The sequence below is a fragment of the Brachionichthys hirsutus genome, chromosome 11, assembly GCF_040956055.1.
Source record: "Brachionichthys hirsutus isolate HB-005 chromosome 11, CSIRO-AGI_Bhir_v1, whole genome shotgun sequence".
Lineage (NCBI taxonomy): Eukaryota > Metazoa > Chordata > Actinopteri > Lophiiformes > Brachionichthyidae > Brachionichthys > Brachionichthys hirsutus.
The window spans coordinates 3,448,909-3,470,968 of NC_090907.1; the positions used below are offsets into that span (position 1 = coordinate 3,448,909).

The 22,060-nt window shown below is 43.6% G+C and overlaps 1 protein-coding gene across 1 annotated transcript in view; it reads left to right on the plus strand.

Moving 5' to 3' along the window:
• The window catches only part of LOC137901677 (calsyntenin-2-like), a 94,368-nt gene that overhangs the window by 32,420 nt on the left and 39,888 nt on the right, over nucleotides 1-22,060 (plus strand). Inside the window, exons 2-4 of the mRNA XM_068745721.1 lie at nucleotides 1,814-2,009; nucleotides 9,369-9,577; nucleotides 14,548-14,697. Of these exons, the coding sequence (XP_068601822.1) occupies nucleotides 1,814-2,009; nucleotides 9,369-9,577; nucleotides 14,548-14,697 (555 nt within the window). The remainder of the gene's footprint in view (nucleotides 1-1,813; nucleotides 2,010-9,368; nucleotides 9,578-14,547; nucleotides 14,698-22,060) is intronic.

Genomic DNA, 22,060 nt, shown 5'->3' on the forward strand with positions numbered 1-22,060 from the left:
CCCCCCCCCCATCCCCCCAGCTACAATTAAATGACCAGTAGCGTGTCAGGCTAACCCGCCTCATATGTGGCTGTACTCCATCAGCATACGCCCCCCCCCCAAGCATCGGCGCTTTTTGCTCCAGCAGTGATGGATTTTCCATTTGCCCGTCTTGTGTGAAAAAGCGGCACGTCAAGATTGTTGCGTCCACTGTCACTCACTCCCCCCCCCCCCCCCCCCCCCCCACCTCACACCGTTTGCTCAACGCCATTTTAGGACTTTGCTGCTCTTCTTCGGTGTCGTAGAGGCCCATTTAGTTCTGATAAGCCATTGCTCAGGCAGCACAGAGGGGAAGGTCTCTACAACACGCAGACGGTGTCGCCACCTCCACCACATTCTCCACCTCTCTGTTTTCTCCTCTTTATTGCTCTGTGCTCGTGGCTCCTCTGTGGGCAAGTTGTCATTAGAGAGTTACTGCCCCCTTAAAGGGAGGGAGGGTGACAGAGGATGGGTGAGGCGGAAGGGATTAGGATAGAGACAGGGTGAAAGGGGGAAGGCGGGGGGGGAAATAAAGTTGCTCTTATCAGACTTGCCAGGAGCGGTGCACACACAAAGCTGTTTGGGAATCTCATTTAGTCTCTGCTGTTAGTTTAAGTGATATCAGTGCAATTAGCCGCCACAGGTCAGAGTGTGAGCCGGGCGAGCTAAGCGATTCCCTGAAATGCCACTATTGAAAGCATGAGGGATGGTCAAATCTCCAGGAAGACATCTAGAATAAAGTGATAAAGTAACTTTCTCTGCCTTCTATTCAGCCTTTTAATAAGTGTCAGGCGGTCGCTCTGGTTTGGAATGGATTTTCTTCCTCTTTGTGTCCCTCTACTCGGGTGATTTGGAGCCGCCGTACCTTTTGTGTGAGCCTCATGTAACTCAATTGTGCTGCATGTTGTGTCTTTTTTCATGTTAGAGTTAAGTAAGTAAGACAATAAGATTGGCCTTGGTCCCTTTTCACAAGAGCAACGAGAAATGAGTGAGTGCATTCGTGGGAACACAGTCAATTTATAACCCCGAGCATGAGCTCCTGCTGCTGTGTTCTACAGCAGCAACGACTTCTCATGCAAACTGGTTGTTATTCAGTGTAAACCTTTGGTTGTTTTCCAGAGAGAGCTGGAGAGTGTAGCTGGGAGAGGGATGCATGGATGGATGGATGGGTGGGTGGATGGATGGATGGATGGATGGATGGGTGGATGGATAAATGGATGGATGGATGGGTGGATGGATGGATGGATGGATGGATGGATGGGTGGATGGGTGGATGGATGGATGGATGCATGGATGGATGGATGGATGGATGGGTGGATGGGTGGATGGATGGATGGATGGATGGATGGATGGGTGGATGGATGGGTGGGTGGATGGGTGAATGAGTGGGTGGGTGGGTGGGTGGATGGATGGATGGGTGGGTGGGTGGGTGGATGGATGGATGGATGTATGGATGGATGTAGAGTAAATAGTAGAGTAAATCAAGTTCTGCCGTATGAAATGGAGCAAAGAGATTAGATTCCAGGAATTTGCGTGACATTATATTGCCATGACATTTTGACAATGACATAAGCCAAATCATCCGAGAGGTTCCATATTATAAAACAGTAAAATCCAAATTATTGTTCATTATTTATTTCATTATAGCAGCCTTGAATCCAGAAAAGTGACTTTTGCTTCACAGACTTACATTCATTTGTGCACAGTTCACCGCCTGCACTCCACCTGACTGAAGGCGATTGACCCTGTCTCTCCTTTTCCTCTCACCCCCCCCACCCACCTCCCTTGTCCCTAGGGGAGATCTGTGCATTCAACATCCATGGGCTGGAGGCTCCGTTCGAAGCAGTGGTGCTGAACGGGACGTCTGGCGAGGGCCAGCTGAGAGCCCGCGGCCTGGTGGACTGTGAGCTGCAGAAAGAATACACCTTCATCATTCAGGCTCATGACTGCGGTTCTGGCCCCGGCGGCACAGAGGGCAAAAAGTCCCACAAGTGAGTGAAGACAGACATTATTTTGAAATGTGACAGGATGCATTCGTACGTGATGTAAATATATATTAACAATTCACACAAACGTTTCAAAGCAAAGGAAGGGATTTATAGGTTTGACTTTGCACTTTTGGTTTGCCTGCACAGAATCGTTGGAGAGGAAATGCCAGGGCTATTAAATTTAGAAGACGTTTCATAATTCATGTGAAAAGGCTTTAGTTAATTATGTAAAGGTGTAGTACTTAATGTATAATACATCCTTGATTCAGACACTGAATTAAATCCAAATCACATAGTGATTTAGGAAGTTTGTCCCATTCAGAGGAAGATGAGTGGCTGGAAATGAAAACGGGGGCGACCGAGGATAGGGAGAAAGGAGGGTGATAATTTTGGCCTCATCATAACTTGGCAGAGTGACAGATTTTGGATTTAAGAAATGAAAGTCTGGAAATACCCTGTTTGGAGCCAGTGTGTGTTTTGTGTCTGTTCTGGGATCCATGGCAGTGCAACATGGAGAAATCCATGGAAAAGAGCCACTTTATCGATATAAAGGCTCAATCAATAAGTGATAATAACAAAACAATCACTCTTTTCAGCTGATTATACACTTATGAAAATATCATTCTGAATATTCATTTCCACTCATGACAGCAGATCCCTCTAAATCCTGCTACACGAGACCAGATTTGCATCCGAACCGGCGCAAACAGCACCTGTCAAAGCCGCTCTCATTCCGGTTCTGTGGATGGATCAACAGGAAACAACCTGACAGTCCATTTAATAGCTATTAAGAAAAGGGCAAGCAGACAGCCAGGTGCAGGTTCTTCAGATTTATCAAGCAGCTACTTCAGCGAAGATGCTTTTCAAATTCGCATTAATCCGACGTGGATGTTGCCTTCACATTACGTATTACTCAAATAGCACCGGGCTCCAGCTGGACACACAAACACAAACACACACAAACACACACACCTCCTCAAGCAGCAGCCGACTGGTTTAAAGATGTTAAATGACAAACACCATTTATCGCATTTGTTAGCTTTCCTGAAATCCGCCTCTGAGTGGAGATAAAGCCTCTCGGACAATGAAGCCACCGTCTCACCTTCACCTCAGCGACGGGGCCACATTTAAAATATCAAAGCCAGGCTACTAACAGGGGCTTTAAAAGCCGCTGAAGTTGTGTGTGTGTGTGTGTGTGTGACTCCACAAGCAAAAACGTATGAGCTTCTAAGCTAACATTTTCATGCTGTCGATCCAGTTTTAAACATCCCCTTTAATTCCCTGGCATCCCGTTATGCCACACTATTACTTGCTATCATCGCAGTTCATTGCCCCACTGCGACACACACACACACACACATTACACATGACATGTCAACAACAAAGAAGTCAGAAACATTTGGAGCTAAAGAGGGCGGAGGTGATCTGGAGTGACGAGATGAGTTTAAAGTCGCTCTCTTCTCTTTTCTACACTGCGCTGACGGCTGTCCCCTTTTCTCACTCGTCTATTTTTATTAATGCACTCAAAAAGAGGGGTCTCTTAGGGTCATGCTGGTCTGCCTGTCCATCGGCACGAAACGGGGCGTAATCTCGAGTCCATGGTCAGCTCATTCTGAAAAAATTCAAAATTGCTTTAATTTTAGGCAGATTTGAACTCTATTTCCATGTCCGGTCATGTCAGACAAAAAAAAACCCACCTAATCTGTATCCTACCAGAAAAGGGGCAGAGATCCTCGATTAGTGACTGACAAGAATACTAATTATAACGAGCCTCAGGTCAAGCCCTGCGATGGAGGGTCCATAATGTCCACTTGGCAACCACAAGTCCTCCATCCAGCAGAAGCACTCTGACATGGGCAGCAAAGGCGCTTGCCCTTTTCTTAAACTTGTCCAGAGATTTGCTTTAACACTTTTGGTTCGTTATTCTCTTACATTTCTAGCTCGTTGGCAGTTATCCACCAAAAAGCAGCACCAAGGCCACCATGTACTCGTTTCATCTTTCATTAAGAGTAATAAAATATCTCCATTAGTTATTTTTGATGAATAATTTGAAGAATGCAAGAAATTAAATGGAACAGCCCACTCACGTATTTTAAACCCTTTCCTGTGATCCTTATCTAAAAGGTTTCTGAGCTTGTCTGTCACCTGAATTTGACCTCAGAATTACTTTTAAAACTTGCTTTAAACTTCTGTCCGCCTTCTTGCTCAGCCTTTTTTCTTTTGTGGACTTTGGTGCATCTAATGGACGTCTCTATGAGTTGGACCCCTTTTAGACGTCCATGTGAAAATCCTCTGGACTGAACCTGCGCTGTTTCGGCTCCTCTTGTCTGACGTGGGCTCTCGTGGTGCTCTGCTTGAATTATAACCTCTAAACTCACAATAGACAAACACTGAATACATACATCATCCTGCAAAGCCGTGGAAAGTGTTATACAGCCCCAGCCTTGGTGACCTTGAGCGAGACTACAGTAGCACAGAACTGACAATAATGGTTTCCCTTTTCTGAGGCAGACCATTAATAGAACTGCGCACATATTTGATGGTTCTGAATCACATTGGTTCTTTGCCCTCTGAGATATTTTACTTGGCTGCCTGTTGAAGCTTTAATCACTTGTCAGCAAAGTGCAAAGCTCAAACGAATTCACCTTAAACTCCTTGAGACCGTTTCTGCTCAGGTCAGCTTTAAATGAAATATAAATTAATTACAGCACTTGTAGAGCTGACCTCTGTCAAATTCACAATTTGTACTGGACCGTGACGGCTTTTCAGCCTCTGCCATAAAGAGCCATAAATGTGCGTTATGTGATTTTCTAATGGTTTTAACACAATAGTGATTCAGCCTGGACACTAATGAGATTTAATTAGCGTTGAGCACAGAGGGGCCTTTTGAAGAATGACGTGCAGGACATCTGTAATTACAACCAAACTATTAACAAAGGAAACTCTTGTGATGCAATGACAATAAAGGCTTTCTATTTTATTCTTTCTAATCTATGTGTGTGCTTGACAGACAGGACGTTTGCAACCATATCTTCTTCCTCCCCTCCCTCCACTCGTACCGTTTGCTCCAAACTACAGAACTTTACTTTAAGTTCTCGTGGAGATGGGTTTTAAATCTGTCGTGCGCCGATTTGGGGGGAAATAACATAAAATTGCAGGAGGGTGATGGGAAGGCAGATTCAACCGGCTTGTTGGATTCTAAACGGTGAATTTTTCTTTACAGTTTTTGCCATTCTATGAACAATATCAAGCAAAATAAAGAGGAAAAAAAAAGAAAACTCCCAAATTTACTGAAGACTAAGGGACATGTTGGTAACAGCATGTCTTCATCGAGCTCCCTCTTCCTTCGAGGGTCTGAAACCTAATATGAGCATTCAATTCACATCTGAGACTTTGTCAGCCTTTAACGTACTAAAGACAGGAAATGTGAAGCAAAAAATGGTGCTTTCAGATTAAAACAGGAAACTGCAATACAAGAAGATGACAGTTCTTTCCAAAATAAGAGAGGCAACAAAAACTGGGACCGGAACCATGACAACAATTAGAAAATGCGATATTTGTGAGACAAATAATGTTGTTCAGACCGCTTGCGATTTGATATCTTGTTTACATTGGTCTGCAAATCATCAATCAGGATCTTTCATTTCTGCCACTGTTCCTCTAAAAAAATACCTTATCAGTCTTGAGATGTTTCTCTTTGCAGTTTGTGTTTCCTGATTCCCAACTGTGCAAGTTTCTGCTGTTGCCATGGAGTAATTAGGCATGAGGGACACGCCATGGCCTTATAATAATGTCTTATTATAATCCTTACCAGGATGGGAACAACTGGCTAATGTTTGTGCACACGTACGAATGGATGTTTGCGAAAAAGAAAAGAAAAGTAGATGGGATTTGCATACACGCACTTGTTTGTCCATGTCTGCAGCCACACTTTCACACAACTGCTCAGTCCTTACAATAGTAATTACAGTCATCGTTAGTGAATCTTAGTGGATGTTCTAAACACACTGCGGTGCGGCAAGGCTAATTACCTCACGGAACAGCAAGCTGAAGGACACACACATTCATAAATCCCTAATGCTGAGTCAAATTCACACTGATATACCTACATTTACATATAAATATGACAAACACCCTAGCTGGGGATAGATAGGACGATTGTGCACATTTTTTGACTCTACATAAATAAATAAAAAAGTCACTCCCTTGTGAGTGAAGAAGTGGGCCAAGAACTGAGCCTTGTTAGCATAAGCCGGAGATATAAATTCCTGCGGAGAGACGGCCAGGGGACTCCACACAGCTAGCTCAGCCTTGTCATTGTGCCGGTGCTTTATTCTACCAAGAATCTCAACTGTCACACTTGATGCTAATATGAGTGAAACCTCATTCTGTCAAAAAAACATGTTTGGTTGATGTGAGCATTATTGCTGGCAAGCGAATCAAATCCGGCGTCGGAATGTGTTGTTTATCGTCGGGGAGCGTAATATAATCGGAGAGTATCGTCTTCATGTTTCAATTAGGAGCTGCGCCATCTGTGCTTGTCTGCTTTAGTTAAAAGACAAAAGAAAGTGACGTTCCCATTCCCAGATCAGGGGCGATCAGGCTCAGGCATGTATCAGACGTTTCTCAGGTGGGATGAGCTAATGAAACAATTTAATTATTCATTTGTGCCGAGTTGCTCTCAAAGAAAAATATACTTTTTTTCTCTCGAAATAATCAAGTGCATCAAAGATTATATCTTAAATTCCCCCTTTCATCTCCTCTTCTGTGTGTTTTCCGCTGCGCTTGCACGATTGTCCGAGCCGCTCATCGGCGGTGTGAGCCGTACTATCTGTTGAACAGGATTTGAACAGGATTACCGTACATTATAATCTCTCTCAGAATACATGGCTTCCTTTGTTGGCGCCGCTGGGCGCCGGTCTGGAAGGAAGTGGGATTTCCTGGCGTATTAATGAGATCGCTATCTGTGTCACCCTGGGCATTTGCTTGCATTGGTACTGTCGTTTATTTCGATTCCAGTCTTATACAAGTAAATTGCTGATTCAACCTCTCGGCTAATTCTCAACAGAGATTAATTGAGTAATTGGCTTTTGTGTTGGATGAGTCTGTGTGTGTGTGTGTGTGCGCGCATAGGACGTATAATGACTTTGAGTGGCGATGTTGAGGCTAATAATGAATGTGGATAATGATCATGTAAAACGGGTGTAATGCTAACCTTGCTTTAGCATGTGTTGAACATGCAAACTGTTTCTGATACGAATTGATCCATTCTTTTTTTTTTTTTTTTATCAAATTTCTGATGGAGTCTGCAAAGTTATCTGTTAAAAACGATGCTTTAGAACATTTAAGTAGTGAATAAAAGGTACAGCCAAAGCTGTGTAATAGTCACCCAGTATTATATTATATATACAGTATATATATATTGTCAAATCCTGGCTGCAGCATTTAGAAGCTGTGATTTCCTCACAGACTAATAACAGAAGTACAGGTTGAAAAATGTTTTAAAGGTCAAGGTAAAAACGATTTGCACAGTTTTAGTACGAAAGCCCATTCCTGTCTTTGCGGTGAAGCATTATGAACGTCATTGAAAGGAAAGCCTTCGTGTTAGCAGCTAACACGTGGTTGTGTCTTTGCTTTTATCACGTTGCTGATGACACAAAAGAGAGCTGAGCACCGTGTGACTGACTGACACATGTATGGGTCGAACCTTTGGTACGCCCTGCTGCAGCAGCGTCTCTAGCAAATCTGAAAATCGCATCACACGTGCACGATGGCGGAACTGCGTGTGATGTATTAGCTTCATTGTACTACATGCAGAGGGAATGGAGATGGGTAAAAATACCAATTATGGCATTCTAACTACATTTAAACATCGCTCATATTTTACATCATGATTTGATGAAGGAAGTTCCGCCTTCACTGGGGTGATGGAGTGTGTTTAACCTTTGACTTCCTGGAAGTAGCCTCCTTGTAATCATTCTCACACTGGAGGGGTCACTTAACCCCCTGTTGTCTATCTGTGTCGCTCTGACTCGTGGACCCCCCACCACACACACGCTATCATCCTATCTCTAGAAAGCCAGCCATCTGTTTTCCACCAGATGTGAGCCATCAGGAGAAAAATACACACTCACAGTTAGATATATTCACAATTATTAGATAAAGATATGCATCATGTGTTTAAGTACATGGGAATATCATCACACACACACACCCAGCAGTGGTGCCTCCATACAAACCACAGAGTGGGACATATGCCTCACCACTGGGGAGTGTGGTAAAGCAGGGGATTAATGTTTAATATGACTGAAACCCGGCTGCTGGGAGATTTACAGCTCACGCCGGCGCCACCATCGTCTGTCAGTGCTTCTTATCACCAGCTTCACTGTTATTAGCATCCCAAACGAAAAATATTGTATGCTGTGTAACACGTGTGCTGCCTTTTGCCCGACATCAGCTGGGATAAGGCGCAGACCCTACAAAGGATAATCCCATCTGGATGATTAACGATTTTGTGTTGGGGGGGGGGGTCTTACCGGTAATTATAACATAATATAAAAATACAGTCAGTCAAATAGCGAGAACATTTTAGGAGCTCACCATGTGCTTTTGAGTCATCAAAACTACCGTAATAGTAACAAGAAGAGGCTAATAGATGGATATTTTATTCAGTGTTGCATCTGCTCATGTGAAGAAACAGGGATAATGTGTTTGTGTAGAGGAACAGGAAAGATAAGACCTTTCTGGCTTTGCTCGGCCCTCCCACTGTCTTTACACTCATTTAATGGGAAATGTCTCCGTCATTACGCTGCCCACTATCTAATCCAATAAAACCACATCATCATCATCATCATCTTCACCCCTTTGTCTCTTGTAGTAAAGTGTTGCTTTGTGTTTGAAGCTTAGTAGTGCATTCTTGTGCCCCAGAGCCATCTATCACTATAGTTGTGTCAGTGAGTCAAATAATTGACTGTGCAGGTGACTGTTGGAGGGTATTGATGAAGACGTTGGAATTGCTGCAGATAGATCACTTATAGAGTGATTAATTAGTGCGGCACAGGCATTTTGAGAGCTGCCTTTTTGAGTTATGTTGCTAACAGACAGACAGACGGATAAACGCAGGCATAAACATCACCTCCTTGGCCGAGACAATAAACAAAAAGAACGAGGTGGCCGTTGAGCGGATTTTGTCTGTCGCAAATTCCATGGTAAGCTATCTGAAGAGCAGTTATTTATGGTTTGTTGTTTGCATCGTTATGTGTTAATAAAAATGTCATATCATATTGGAGTTTAAAGCGACATCCTTAAATGTTGGATGAACGTCTCGACTCTCTTCCCCTCTGCTGCCTCTCCTGTCTGCAGGGCAGTCGTGCACATTCAGGTCAACGATGTGAACGAGTTTGCCCCAGTGTTTCGAGAGCCCCAGTACCGAGCTGCGGTAACGGAGGGCAAGATTTACGACAACATCCTGCAGGTGGAGGCCACTGACCAGGACTGCTCCCCACAATACAGCCAGATCTGTAACTACCAGATCACCACCCCCAGAACGCCCTTCGCCATAGATCGCAACGGTGAGTAGACGAGAGCGAAATCAATGGCGATGCGGTAATAATAGATATTTCTGCAGGTTTGAATCCTGACTGAGGCTGAGCTTCATTTGACACAAATAAATGTGATTTATTTCAGCTAATTTCAAGTTTGCAGGTTCCATTTTCAATCAACCTGGCACAGCGACAACCACAGGCTGTTAATGTAGCGACACCTTTCAAACCAAGATGGAGATTTTTGATTTGTTTGTACCACCCATCAGTGCATTCAGATATGTTTTATAATTGCACGCTCTCTAACATTCACACACTCCAGGAGCAAAACGCCACATTCTGTCTCTCCTCAGGATGAAATGTTCTTTTTCCTCTTCCCAATGACGACATTAAGCTCCGGCCACAGAATCATCGGCCTGCGAACGCACAAACACACAGAGAAATCAGTGGGCACTCACAAATGACACACTCGTGGACTTGCTTCACTCTGCTGAGTTGCCACACTTGGCTCTTGAACATTGCAATGGTAATTTTGTACAATGCAAAAAAATATATAATAATACAGTTTTTGTTTCAGTACTCTTGGTGGGTTTCTTCCACAAAGTCAAGTGGGATAGTTTAACTCTAGATTTAAATTGTTACCACTTTTAAAATGAGCTATTTGGAAACGACGGGCTGTAGTGGCTCCTCTAAAATGAACATTTGGAGCGGTGCTGAGAATGCAGGGGATTTAACTTATTAGCTTTCTGTCGCTGGCCCGACTGGCTGGCTGCTGCCCACAGCTGAGGAGGTCTTTGAATGAAAAGACTGAGTGGATAAGGTCGGGGGCCACCCTGCACTTTGAATGGCACAAGGTTGAGGCCAGAGCCACACTCCTCTCTATTCTCTCTTTCCATTTTAAGGGGCCCTGTTCAGACATTGACCGCTGAGGAAAAAAGGCTTTGAGAGCCCTTGAACTCGAGAGCAGTGAAGGGAGTGAGGAAGAAGCTGGGAGGGGGGGCGGGGGGAGGGTTGGCCTTTTAGAGTGAGTGGGAGTAAGTGCTATGAGAGCGTCAGGGAAAAGCGTCCACTTTTCTTTACGGCATGCTACAGCTCGACTGGTCTCTGCTTGTTTTTGGTGCCAGATGCCTTTCTCTGCTTTGCTTTGCAGCATATATGGTATCCCTTTAATGTAGACAGGATTCTTTAGCTAATCGTCATGGCGACTCCGTATCCCCTTCCCTTTTTCAGCACTTGGGAAACAACACTGTGCCTCTGTGAGTCAACAGCTTTGATTTATTGACAAACTGTAAGCCATACTGTACTGTACTTCCTCTTTCCCAATACGATCAACTAGACCCTGTGATCGCATCCGGGGTGTTCCATCTCTTGCCCGTAGTCAGCTGCAGACTCCTGACCCGTACTCCGATGTGTCGACTACAAGAAGATGAATGGATGAATGAATGAACGCCATCGACTATGGATTAGCCAGATCTGTACAATACCCGTACTTTTAAAGGGGTGGGATTTAACTTGGATTTAGGAGGTGATTAAACAGGAATTGCTTGATGATGTCTGAAATGTCAAATTAATGTTTTGAAAGACGGAAAAACAGCCTGATAATTGATTGTTTGTGACCATAGGTTTCAATAGATTCCATACAGATAAGCATGCATTCTAGTAAAAAATGTTGAAACAACCAGGAACAAGGTAGTGAGAAAAGACAACAAGCCCCTCGATGTGCAGAAACAACTCTAGAAAATGTTGATACTAAAATTATTGCCAAAAAAGTCATTTGACAAGACTGGCAGAACCGTTTCATTAGCAAGCATATCTGATGTTGCTCTTTTGCAAATAACATATAATTATAACAACAAAATAGCTAATAGGACGCATCAATTTGATCATTTGTTTTCTTGCAGACATTTTTTTTTTAAGGACGACACACTGCAATTTACTTGATCATATATCGGACTTCATATATCACTGTGTTTGTGTTTGTGTTGGTCGTTTGTTAACAGCACAGAAAAAACAGACCTTGTCCTTAAAAGAAAAAGAGCAGAAGGTCTCATCAACCTTCGGTCCAATTGGATAGTAATTACAAAGGGACGATCGAGAGGCTTCACGAGACGGATGCAAATATGTTTTGCTTGTGCTCGTTTACACGCGTCTGATAGCGACGCAAATCGAGAGGACAAAATAGAGACTAAAGTAGTCATTTATTAGCCGGCTGCTGTTCCCGGCATTCGCGGCACGCACTGCCTGCTGACACGGATAAATTGATGTAGTAATTGAAGGAACGGGCAGAGGAACGTCCGTCATGCAGGAACATGCGAGTGTCTGTGCAAATTTGCGATAGAAAAGAGAGAGTAGCACAACAGGCGGCAGGGAAATGGGATAATGTCGAGCATCGAAAGGGAAGGGAGCCGTTTAAGTTCTTCAGAATCTGAAGGAAGCATGGAGAATTGTTGATGATGAGCATGGAAAGCTGGACAATGCCATGCATTATCCCGACTCCTCCCTCTTTCAAGTGTGCATCCCATAATGCCACATTATCAACATTCAGCTGCCTTTTCATGTCTCTCCCCCTTTTATACAATCCCCACACGCTGCTAGCGTTCTCGCTCAGGGTGTGACGGCATTGCCCAGACAGGCTGCATGAAGAGCGGCTGCCATCCATCTGAACTGGACGAGCTATCAAATATTAACAGATACATTAGGAGCACGAGAATTCCATTCATGCACTCTGTTCAGATAAGACGCCAGGTTGGTAAATGCCCCCCCCCCCCCCCCGGTTACCGAAAGACAGGAAGCTCGCGGTCACTGGATGTGGTCTGAATGCCGATTGTGGAGACACTGCGAGGCTATATCTTAAGTTGGCAGGGTGAACTGTTTGTACCGAGCTTAATGTGACGGACAGATTGATCGTATAGCATGAAACCGGAAGTGATCACAACGTTTATAACAGACTTTGGCAACAATAATATGTGACCTTTACCTTGACCTAAAGCTGAAATCAGGAATACTTGACCTGCAACCAGCAGCTTAGGCATTCAGGCCAACTTTCTTTCATATATCAATATTCAGTACTCACATATTTAGTGTCGCACTCCTTAACATTGAAGGCAGAAAGGCGCTGCAGTTAGTGGAATCGCCGTGTGTGTGTTTTGGATGCGTCTAGCAGTAGTACAGCGCTCTTCTTTTCCAAAGGACAGGTTAGTGGTCTTTGGCCCTTGGCTGGTCTGTCCTCTAATTCTCATGTCTCAACACTTCAACCCGACTGCGCAGCAAATGTCCCGATATCAACCCTAAGGAGGGGGGCGGCTGCTGCACATCCCTGTGCATGTAATAGGCCTCACGATGGTCATTCTACTAGTCATCCTTTTACGAGGCATCGCTCGGGATGCCTTATCAGACCTCACACTGTTTCCTCTGGAGCCACTAAATATATGATCCTCTTATATTGTACACGCTGGCCTGCTAGCGGACCTACAGGTGTTACTTAAAGTGAGAGATGGCTTTAAAGATTAAATGGCACTTTACTTTTATTGTCTTTGTGTGCGCCGAGCAATAACATACGCTTTCCCGCTCAATGCTCATCTTTGTTTGACTCTCCGCAGCGGGGAGGGGGGGGATCTGGGAGGCAAGGGGAAATACAGGTGTCGTCATTGCATCAGGAAGCGACGGGGTTTTAATGGAGACATAGTCTTAATTTTTGCGTAGCATTAGCATTAATCAAATCATCATGCGAGATGGAGGCGAGGCCTACCTGTCGCCCCAATCAGGATCGCATTTGCTTCATTGATTATATCAAGGCGGCGCCCTTAATTTGACAATAATATATAACGATGTTTACAAATTAAAATTAAACACCCATTACACCTTTAAGGGAAGGCGGGCAGGCAGGCAGTGTACAAACAGATACGCAGCAGCACACCAGCATTCCGAGTCATCTAAAAAAGCCATAAATTCCATAATGGCACACACGATGCTGTGTAATCGATGTTCTCACGCTCCTCATTTTGAAGTGAGCACTTTACGTGCATGAGTTCTATAGTTTATATGAAAATGTAGCCGTGAAAGCATGTAAACATAGCAGCTTTATTGTCAGTTTTCAGATTGACGCGTCCATTTCAAAGTTGAGAGAAGCGGTGAATAAGGACAGGCACTCTTCTTTTTTTTAAGGCAACACTTTCATCTAATGCTCATTTAGCTGTTACAGCTCGCGCAGCCGCTCCATATGGTGTCTATTACTTAGCTGATTCATGCCTGTGGTGCTTCATTCTGGATGAACGTCGTGGAGCGCATCAGGTATATTGCTATAACTTCCCAAATCACTTTGCCTATTCCAATTTATGACATCTTCTGGGAAGTAAGTTCCAGGCTGAAGAAAAGAAAAGTAATCTAATTGAATCAAATCAATAAAATTAAAGTTCCTCTCCTGGCTCTGATTGAAGCCTTAAAAGATGTAAAATAACGCATTTATTTTCTTTTTCTCTGTAAAGAAAATCCTTCCATTGCTTTGTTGGAACTATTTTCCTCCACTTACATATTATATATGGAGCTAAACATTTCTCACCTCTCCACCACCCCCATCCTCTCTTCCCCCCGCTCCCCTGTATATTGAGCGTACCTGTTCAGCTTCACAGAACCAATGGCATGTGGGAACATTACAGTAATACATGTTCAGCCCCTACGCTGATTGAGAGGTTCTGACATCGGCATGTCTTTCATGAGAAGCGGGTTTGAAGCATGTTTGTATGAACGTTCATCTGGCTAGCACAGAACCTGATTAATAGTTTTTTTGCCAATCATGCATATTTATTACCATCTGAAATAGGATTTTATTATTTAAAGTTCTTGCTAATTGATGCCGGCCTTCAATTTGTGCCTGTCGATGTGTCAAATGGCGAAACAAAATCTGACTCCACTTTAGAACATGTTAGAAATGTGAAAGAGGATCCTGCTGTGGCGTTGAGTTAAACAGTGAGTGACTATGTCTTTCCTCCCACTCACGCAAGGTAACATCCGGAATACCGAGAAGCTGAGCTACGACCGGCAGCAGCAGTACGAGATCCAGGTGACGGTCTGGGACTGTGGCCAGAAGAGAGCCCTTCACAGCGTTCCCGTCCGAATCGATGTCAAGCCTGTCTGCAAACCCGGCTGGCAAGGTCGGCCTTCATTTTATGTGTGCAAACACATCAAGCAGGGCCGGGTTTATACATCCAGAGATGCAATCATTTGCACGCAATTGCTTTTGAGATAAGGTTGTCTGGTCGCGTCGTTGAGTTCGCACAAAATGATGGAGCCCAGTTGTGAATATTTCCAGTATGCATCGTCTCACACATGCAATTGTGTTGTGTGGGCTACATCTCTGCAAGCTTCATTTGGATTTCAGTCTCCGCTCCTCCCTGCCCACCTGTCTATATATCATCATCTGTCTTTTCCTTTCTTGGCCCTCCCTCCATCTCTCGCTCTCTCACTCTCTTGCTCTCCCTGAGGAAAGTATCTGTCAAGCTTTGCTGCTGTGATCCAAAGCACTTTACTAAGAGCATTGTGACACAGCCAACGCGGCTCTTAGCACATCAGAAAGCTGTCGTGGCGGCCTTAACAAGGCCCACAGTAATGCAAATTACATGTGTATGCAGTGAGCACTGCAACAACAACAACAACAACAACAACAACAACAAAGTAGTGCCAGTGATACATACAGATGTAATTTACACTTGTCAGAGAGGGCAGGGAACGGTGATGAGGGAGGAACTCAGGCATGCAGCTTCACCATATGCTTTGCTCTGTCATTAAAAAGGCGATTCATGCACTGAATTTCTTTGGAATCCGGCCATTTATTGTCCCGAAGGACATGATTTTAGCATGTCGGCAATAAACAGCGGCACACAGGGAGCCCGGCAGCAGCTCGCTGCAGCACTGAACCCTGCGTAAACCATCAGGTTGCTTCTGTCTCATTTGATTTGTGTTTTATCCAAACTTTGAAGCAGAAATCTTCAAGTACAAGTTCCCACGGTGTCTTAAAATAGATGGATTTGAATGATGGAGAATGGTGCCTCTTAGCATCTTAAATGCCCGTGCTCACACTATGAGCGCGTGGCTCCGATCTCCCCTGAGTAAGAGCTCACACTACTCCACACACCGACGGCAGTGTCAGTGAAAACGGATCATATTTTAACACCAAAATGCTTCCTGTTCTTCCTCTGACTGCGTCGTCTCAGCCCTAAATGATTTACTGCCGAGTTTAGCTGCCGTTAGCTACTTAGTTCACATTGTTGTTCAGCTTTTGCCGTCCAGGTAGAGGACGTTTTCAGGCTGGGGGCCTCCCAGAAATAGGCCGATGGACAATGGGAATGAAGTGTCTGGATTTTACGTGCTAACACAAGTTGAATGACCGGAGAGGAAGCTGATGAAAGAAGCTAAGAATTTATGAAAAGAGTGAGCGATCACGACACAAAATAGTCCCTCGCTTGTTTTAGGGTGCGTTACTGCGCTGGCTCGATGAATGACTTTCCGCATAATGATGTTGACGTTCGAGTTTTTAACATAAGCACAAAAACCAGATGTGTGCAGCTGTTATTATTAGCCGCTAAACAAGGTGCACACAGTGACATTATCGCACTTCAGATGTTCAGGGGCGATCCTGTCATTGACGATGTATTTTCTGTGTGAAATTTTAAAACTAGGACTTTCAGTTTTCTATTATGGTCAGAGACCTACAGATCTTCGCAGCTCCAGAGACATCCTCCCTCGATGAAAAGGCAGCCATCCCTGTCAGCGTTGTTTGGCAGGAGCACGGGGAAGATGAAGAGGGAGAAGTAAATGTCATGGTCTCCGATCAGAGGATATTTAACAGAGCCTGTGATTATCTTATTAAAAGCAGGCTTCTTCAGGAATGTCAAAGAAACACACACACACACACACACAGCTACACACAACAGTGTGCGCAGTGAGTTATTTTCATTCACATTACTTTCACTGAAATAAGCCTTGACTGGGATAATTCTGCCTCGTAATTACAGATTTTTAGTTTTCAGGAGTCCTTTTTATTGTAACTGAGGGCAGCCGTAAATCCTGTTTTTTTTATTATAACAATTTATCAAATGCAATTATGACTATATATAAATAATAAAGTTGTTACTGATGAACTGGCAAAGAGTTATCGCCTGACTCTGAAGCTCTCCTGAGCAGAGTGGGGACTTTCACTTTCAGTCAATGGCTGGCTGGTGAACATTTAGTGAACATTTAGTGATTATATCAATCAATCAATCAATCAAATCTTTATTGCAGACACAATGGTCCAATTAAAAAGCACACATAACATTTACAACATTTATAGAGGAGAGGAAAAGCAAAAAAAAAAAAAAGTATTCTCAAAGTGTTTCTTTTTCCCTTGAAAGGCCAAAATAATTAAAAAGTTTTCAAGGTTTCATGGACGGTCGCTTATCTTGTCTCTGTATCAACTTCCTTGCAGCTGTATTCAAAGAAACACACACACACACAGAGAAAAACTAATAATGGAATGAGTAGACAGAAGGCAAGATAAGTGAGAGAGCAGACTGTTGAAGCCAGCCTTTTCTCCATTCGATGACATGGTTATCAGTTTGATTTCTTACAATGCATTTTGTTTCCCACCCCCATAACAGGCTCTTTGACAGGAGGCTGTCTGCCGTCGAGCCCAGGGGCCACAGACTTCTGGTTTGTAACAGAAAAGGGTTCAAAACAAGAACCACAAAGACTTCTGTATTCTTGTTTCCTCAGAGAAAGTCTAAATGTACAAGTAGACATGCTGCCTTTAAATTGACATTCAAAGCGAATCGGAGCAACCTCTAAACCCTAACTGAACGTTGTGGAAATTAAATTAAATTTAGCTCCAGAAAACATAGAAAACACATAAAGGCACTTGCAAACCAATAGAGTTCAGTTAGATGTGATATGATGACATTGTCTTTTGATAAATGAGTGCTAACAGAAGACCTGTGTGTTAACAATAAAGTTTGTGGAAAGTTGAGTCAAACTCAAAGAGGATCTGAGATGAGCAAAAGCTCATAAGCCTTTTCTTCTTCTGAGGCAAGGAGCTGCATTTTATCCTTGATTCTGTCTCGTGTGTGTGTGTTTGTGTGTGTGTGTGTGTGTGTGTGTGTGTGTGTGTGTGTGTGTGTGTGTGTGGTCCTGATCTCTGATAACAGGAGGAGGAGGAAAACTAAATGTCTCTGCTCTTCCCGTTCCCGTTTCCTCTACTGTTCTCCTTCCTCTCTAGTCTCAGGCCGGGACGCTCTGGCTGCTGCTCTAGCAGTTTTCATCCACTCTCTGGCATTAGCTTGTTTCCCATTATTACTTTTGCGGCCTCCTTCCTCGCCTTTTCATGTATGTGTGTTCAGCCTGTATTTGTAGCTTACATTTCCTGTTTCTTCACTTCTTCTATATGTCCGTATTATTCCTTCCCCCCCCCCCCCCCTGTCCTTGTCTTCCCTCTTCTCAAACCCAATTTATAAATTCTCCCTCTTGTCTTTGACTTCTGATTCACTGTTTGTTTGAAGCTGGAATTCCAGTCACCTCCAGTGTAAATCTAAGTAAGCAGACGCTCCTCCTTTCACCTGAATTACTTCACAACACAAACACTGTCACGGGGATCAAATTATACGAGCCCTCTGTGCCCTCATCCTTGGCTTCAGGCGGGAGGAATGGATAAATGGTGATGGGTAAAAAGAAAATGCCCGAATCCCCTGGTTCATCTAATTGTGTCAGATGAGAGCAATGGCTGGATACAAAGTGTGTGTGTGTGTGTACTATGTATTGTTTTGTGCATTTGCAAGGATACTGCACGTTACAACCTCTAGATGCATCTTGGTGGCAAAAAAAGCATGACCTGAACGTCAAACGTCAAAGTACACGCCCACACACACTTCAATAATTGCAGTCTTGCTCAGTGCCTCTCCAGTATCAATGCAACACTGAAATTAGGAAGACAAAGAGTAAAAAGGGAAGTAAGAGAGGAACAAACCGGTATGGAGTGGCGGAATGGGAGCTTCAAAGGGCAGATGAGTTCAGGGAAAATATTAAATACCACTTTTATGTCCCTCTCAGGTAGCTATGAAGCATCAGATGGAGTTAAGAGAGCAGCATGCTTGAAATCCACCCTGCGGGAAGATCCGACCCTGCGGCATACATGCTGCAGGGATTACTGTGTATATCCCAACTAGCCTCGGCTCCCCCCCAATGAGAAGACAGGGAATGTGTGATGTCTCAAGTAGTCTCCTTAGTCTGCCTCCGTCATGAGCAGAATGAAAATGAAGTTGGAGAAAAGTGAGGGCAGAAAGCCCCAGAAGTCATTTTTTGGCATCTTTTATTTATATATTTTTTACTTTTCACACGATTATTTTGTCATTTTCATTCAATCCTCAAAGAGCCAAAAGCATTAGAGTCTCGCAAGACAGGAAATTGGTGTCGTTACAGGAGGCTTTCAACCAATCTGGCAGAATGACAAATTGTGTAATTGCATTAGAAAATATTCCATTGGAGACTTGATGGCTCTTGTAACAGAAATGCTGCTGTCAGCTCAGGTGCGACAAAGATCTGACCTAATAGACATGTGGCTTCCTGTTCCATGTCCATGTCTCAGAGTAAAGCTCTGAAATTTGACATGTCAAGATCAGAAATGATATTGATATCATAATACGCCTTCGATTGACTTCACTGTACAGTAAGAAGCTCCGTTACCTGAGCACTTGACGAAACACCTGAAAATCAATCCAGTTAAGCAGGTAGATCATCATCATCATCATCATCCATCTCCTGTATTCTGCGTCCCAACCAGACAAAATCGTATAATTTACTGTTCAATGCTGCCAGTTTAGAACAGCTGATGTGTGAAACCATTAAGCCGCTTCAACTTTTCAAGTAATAATCTCGGGTTCAAGTTCATATAAAAGAACGTTTTAGCAAACAAAAACAATCAACATATCTGTTGCTTTCATGTCAGAAACTGAGGTTTGACATCCGTTTGGTTCACGGTTGATGCCGTCATTTAGATGAAAGCGTGAAAATGAATGCTTTTGGGGCATTGTGAAGAAAGGCAGGCAGAGCGATGGGGCAGGGAAGAGGAGGGTAAATAAAAAAGACGGTACTCATTGAAGAGGAAGGAGATGAAGGCCAAAAAGAGGTGGAGAGGAGAGGAAAGGGAAGGAAAAGAGCGAGGGCAGAGTGCTCTTTTAAATGGAAATGGTCTACTCACTGTAATGGCTGGGACAAATAATGACGACCCCCCCCCCCCCCCCCTGAATACACCGTCAGCATTTTTACTCTCACACACACACAATATTCACATAACCGTCATCGCACATGTTCATGCCAGAACTTAACTGATGATGGTCACACACTCTTCCTCACCCTCTAGAGATGGGGAACAGCAAGAAAGTGTGATGATGCATCATTTTATTAAGCACCCCGATCCATCTTCCCTTTCTCACCATCTCTCTCTCTCGCTCTCCCTTTCAGGAGGATGGTGGGCGATCACCTCGGGTTGCGTTTCGTTACGTTCTGTAGTCAGACAAATAACTCTTAATTTAGATGGATGATCTCAGGCTGCCTTGTAAATAACAACAACTTGAAACTCTCTAGAGCTCATCATAATGAACGTTTTGTGAATGAGGGAAAAATGTAGCAACAACAAAAATAAGCGATGCTTGCTTCATAAAATGTCCCATGAAGTCCCACCACAGTGGGGAGTCATGCTCCTACCAGCAAGTACATTCCTCATTATGTTTGTTGACATTCATCATCAGATCCTGTCCCTGGGGGGCCCTTCATGAACACCTGATGTAGTCTTTTACCGAAACGCCTCAGTGGTGTGTGGCATTCAATCCACCGGTATTTTACACAGAGGACATATGCTAAGCAGGAAATGTCAGTATATGTTTTAACTCAATATGCAGATAAGCGGATAAAAGGAGGCATGAGGAATGGCAACACATTGACAGAGTCAAAAAGCACATAAACAGAGTTTAAAGTCTATTCTCATTGCCTCATATGTATGCACTGTGCAATGTTGCATCCATCTTATGGAGGCTCAAAATTAAATTAAAATTCGCTAATGACTAAAAAAAATAAATAGGCATTTAACATTTCATTTATTCCAATTTCCCTCTGAGTGAAGCCCCTCTAGACAAGTGTTACCAGCTTTAGGTGATTAGTGTCACTCCCTTAAATTAATAACTATTAGGAGGTGAAAACACCTCAAAATCCTCCATGTTTAGCCAATACTGATGAACATGAACTTTAAACACCCCCTTCAATTCAACTCTTTCTTACATGTTCCATGCTAAACCCGTTAGCCTCATGTGTTCGACAATGTTCCCCTCCTGCTTTCCATGCATCCTTAACCAAGCTCCTCCATCTTCCCTTCTCCCCCAACCCCCCCACCCTCCCTCTGTGGATGTGGAGTTGGCTTGACAAAAGCAAAGTCCTCGACAGGTCACCGACTCCCAGTTGTGTACTGAATCTGTAAATACTGGAACACTTTCTATGCCCCCTCACCAATGTGAGACGGTGCAGCGTCATTCATTTACCGGTACTCAGCATGGCAGAACAAAAACAACGGCCAGAAAGCCAAGTCAGCAACCCCCCCAGGGTTTGAAGGTTATTGTCATATTTTTCTATACCAGCTATTCTGTCGTACATTCATTCAAAGATATTGTATCAGTTAATGTGATAGCAGATTATAAATTATCTCATACTAGTATCATGAATGTCAAAGTTCATTCATGAAGGTGAACTTTGACATTTTGGAAAACGACCTTAAATGTGGATATAGGCTAGCCTTTCTCTGCCTGTCCTAAAGTTGTTGTGGTGGCCCAAAAAAAAAAACCCGGAGTTTAAGGTGAATAAAAAATAAAGAGTGAGACCAAGGAAATGTTTTTTGTTAGATTTATTAAATGAGCTCAAAGTCAAATGGGGATCTTATCAAAAGAGAAAAAAGCAAAAGAAGAAGAATAATCACCTGGACTTGTTCGTTTCGTCTCTCATCCAAGAGGCTTCTTCAGTTCTGAGAGGCCGGTCGAGGGTCCAGATGCTTGTGAGCACGAGGCGAAGCGTCTTCAATCAAGCTTGAACAAGTCCGGCTGATTCTTTGTTTTTTGCTCTTCGTCAAGGTGTCTGTCTTTCTCCTGACTCAGCAAATGTTATAATTCACTGTCAACAGCTTTTATAGACACGACTACATAATGAGTTGGAACCGCTCACTGCAAACAAAGCTTAAGAGTCAACATCGTTTAAAGTCCATCCTGCTGTTATCTCCGGAAGAGACTAACACATTCCCAAAGAGTTTTGAAAGAAGGAAGGGCGGGGGGGGGCGATATCATTGCCTTGCCACACAAAATAACAACCTGCCCAGACAGAAATGCAATTCACATTTGACAGGACAGACAGTGACAGCATAATGACTCCTGCAGGTGCTGGGCTGCACTTCAACAACAACTCAGCGGTTTCATTAGCGGGGCGTGTTTCACCAGAAGGATGTCGAGTTGT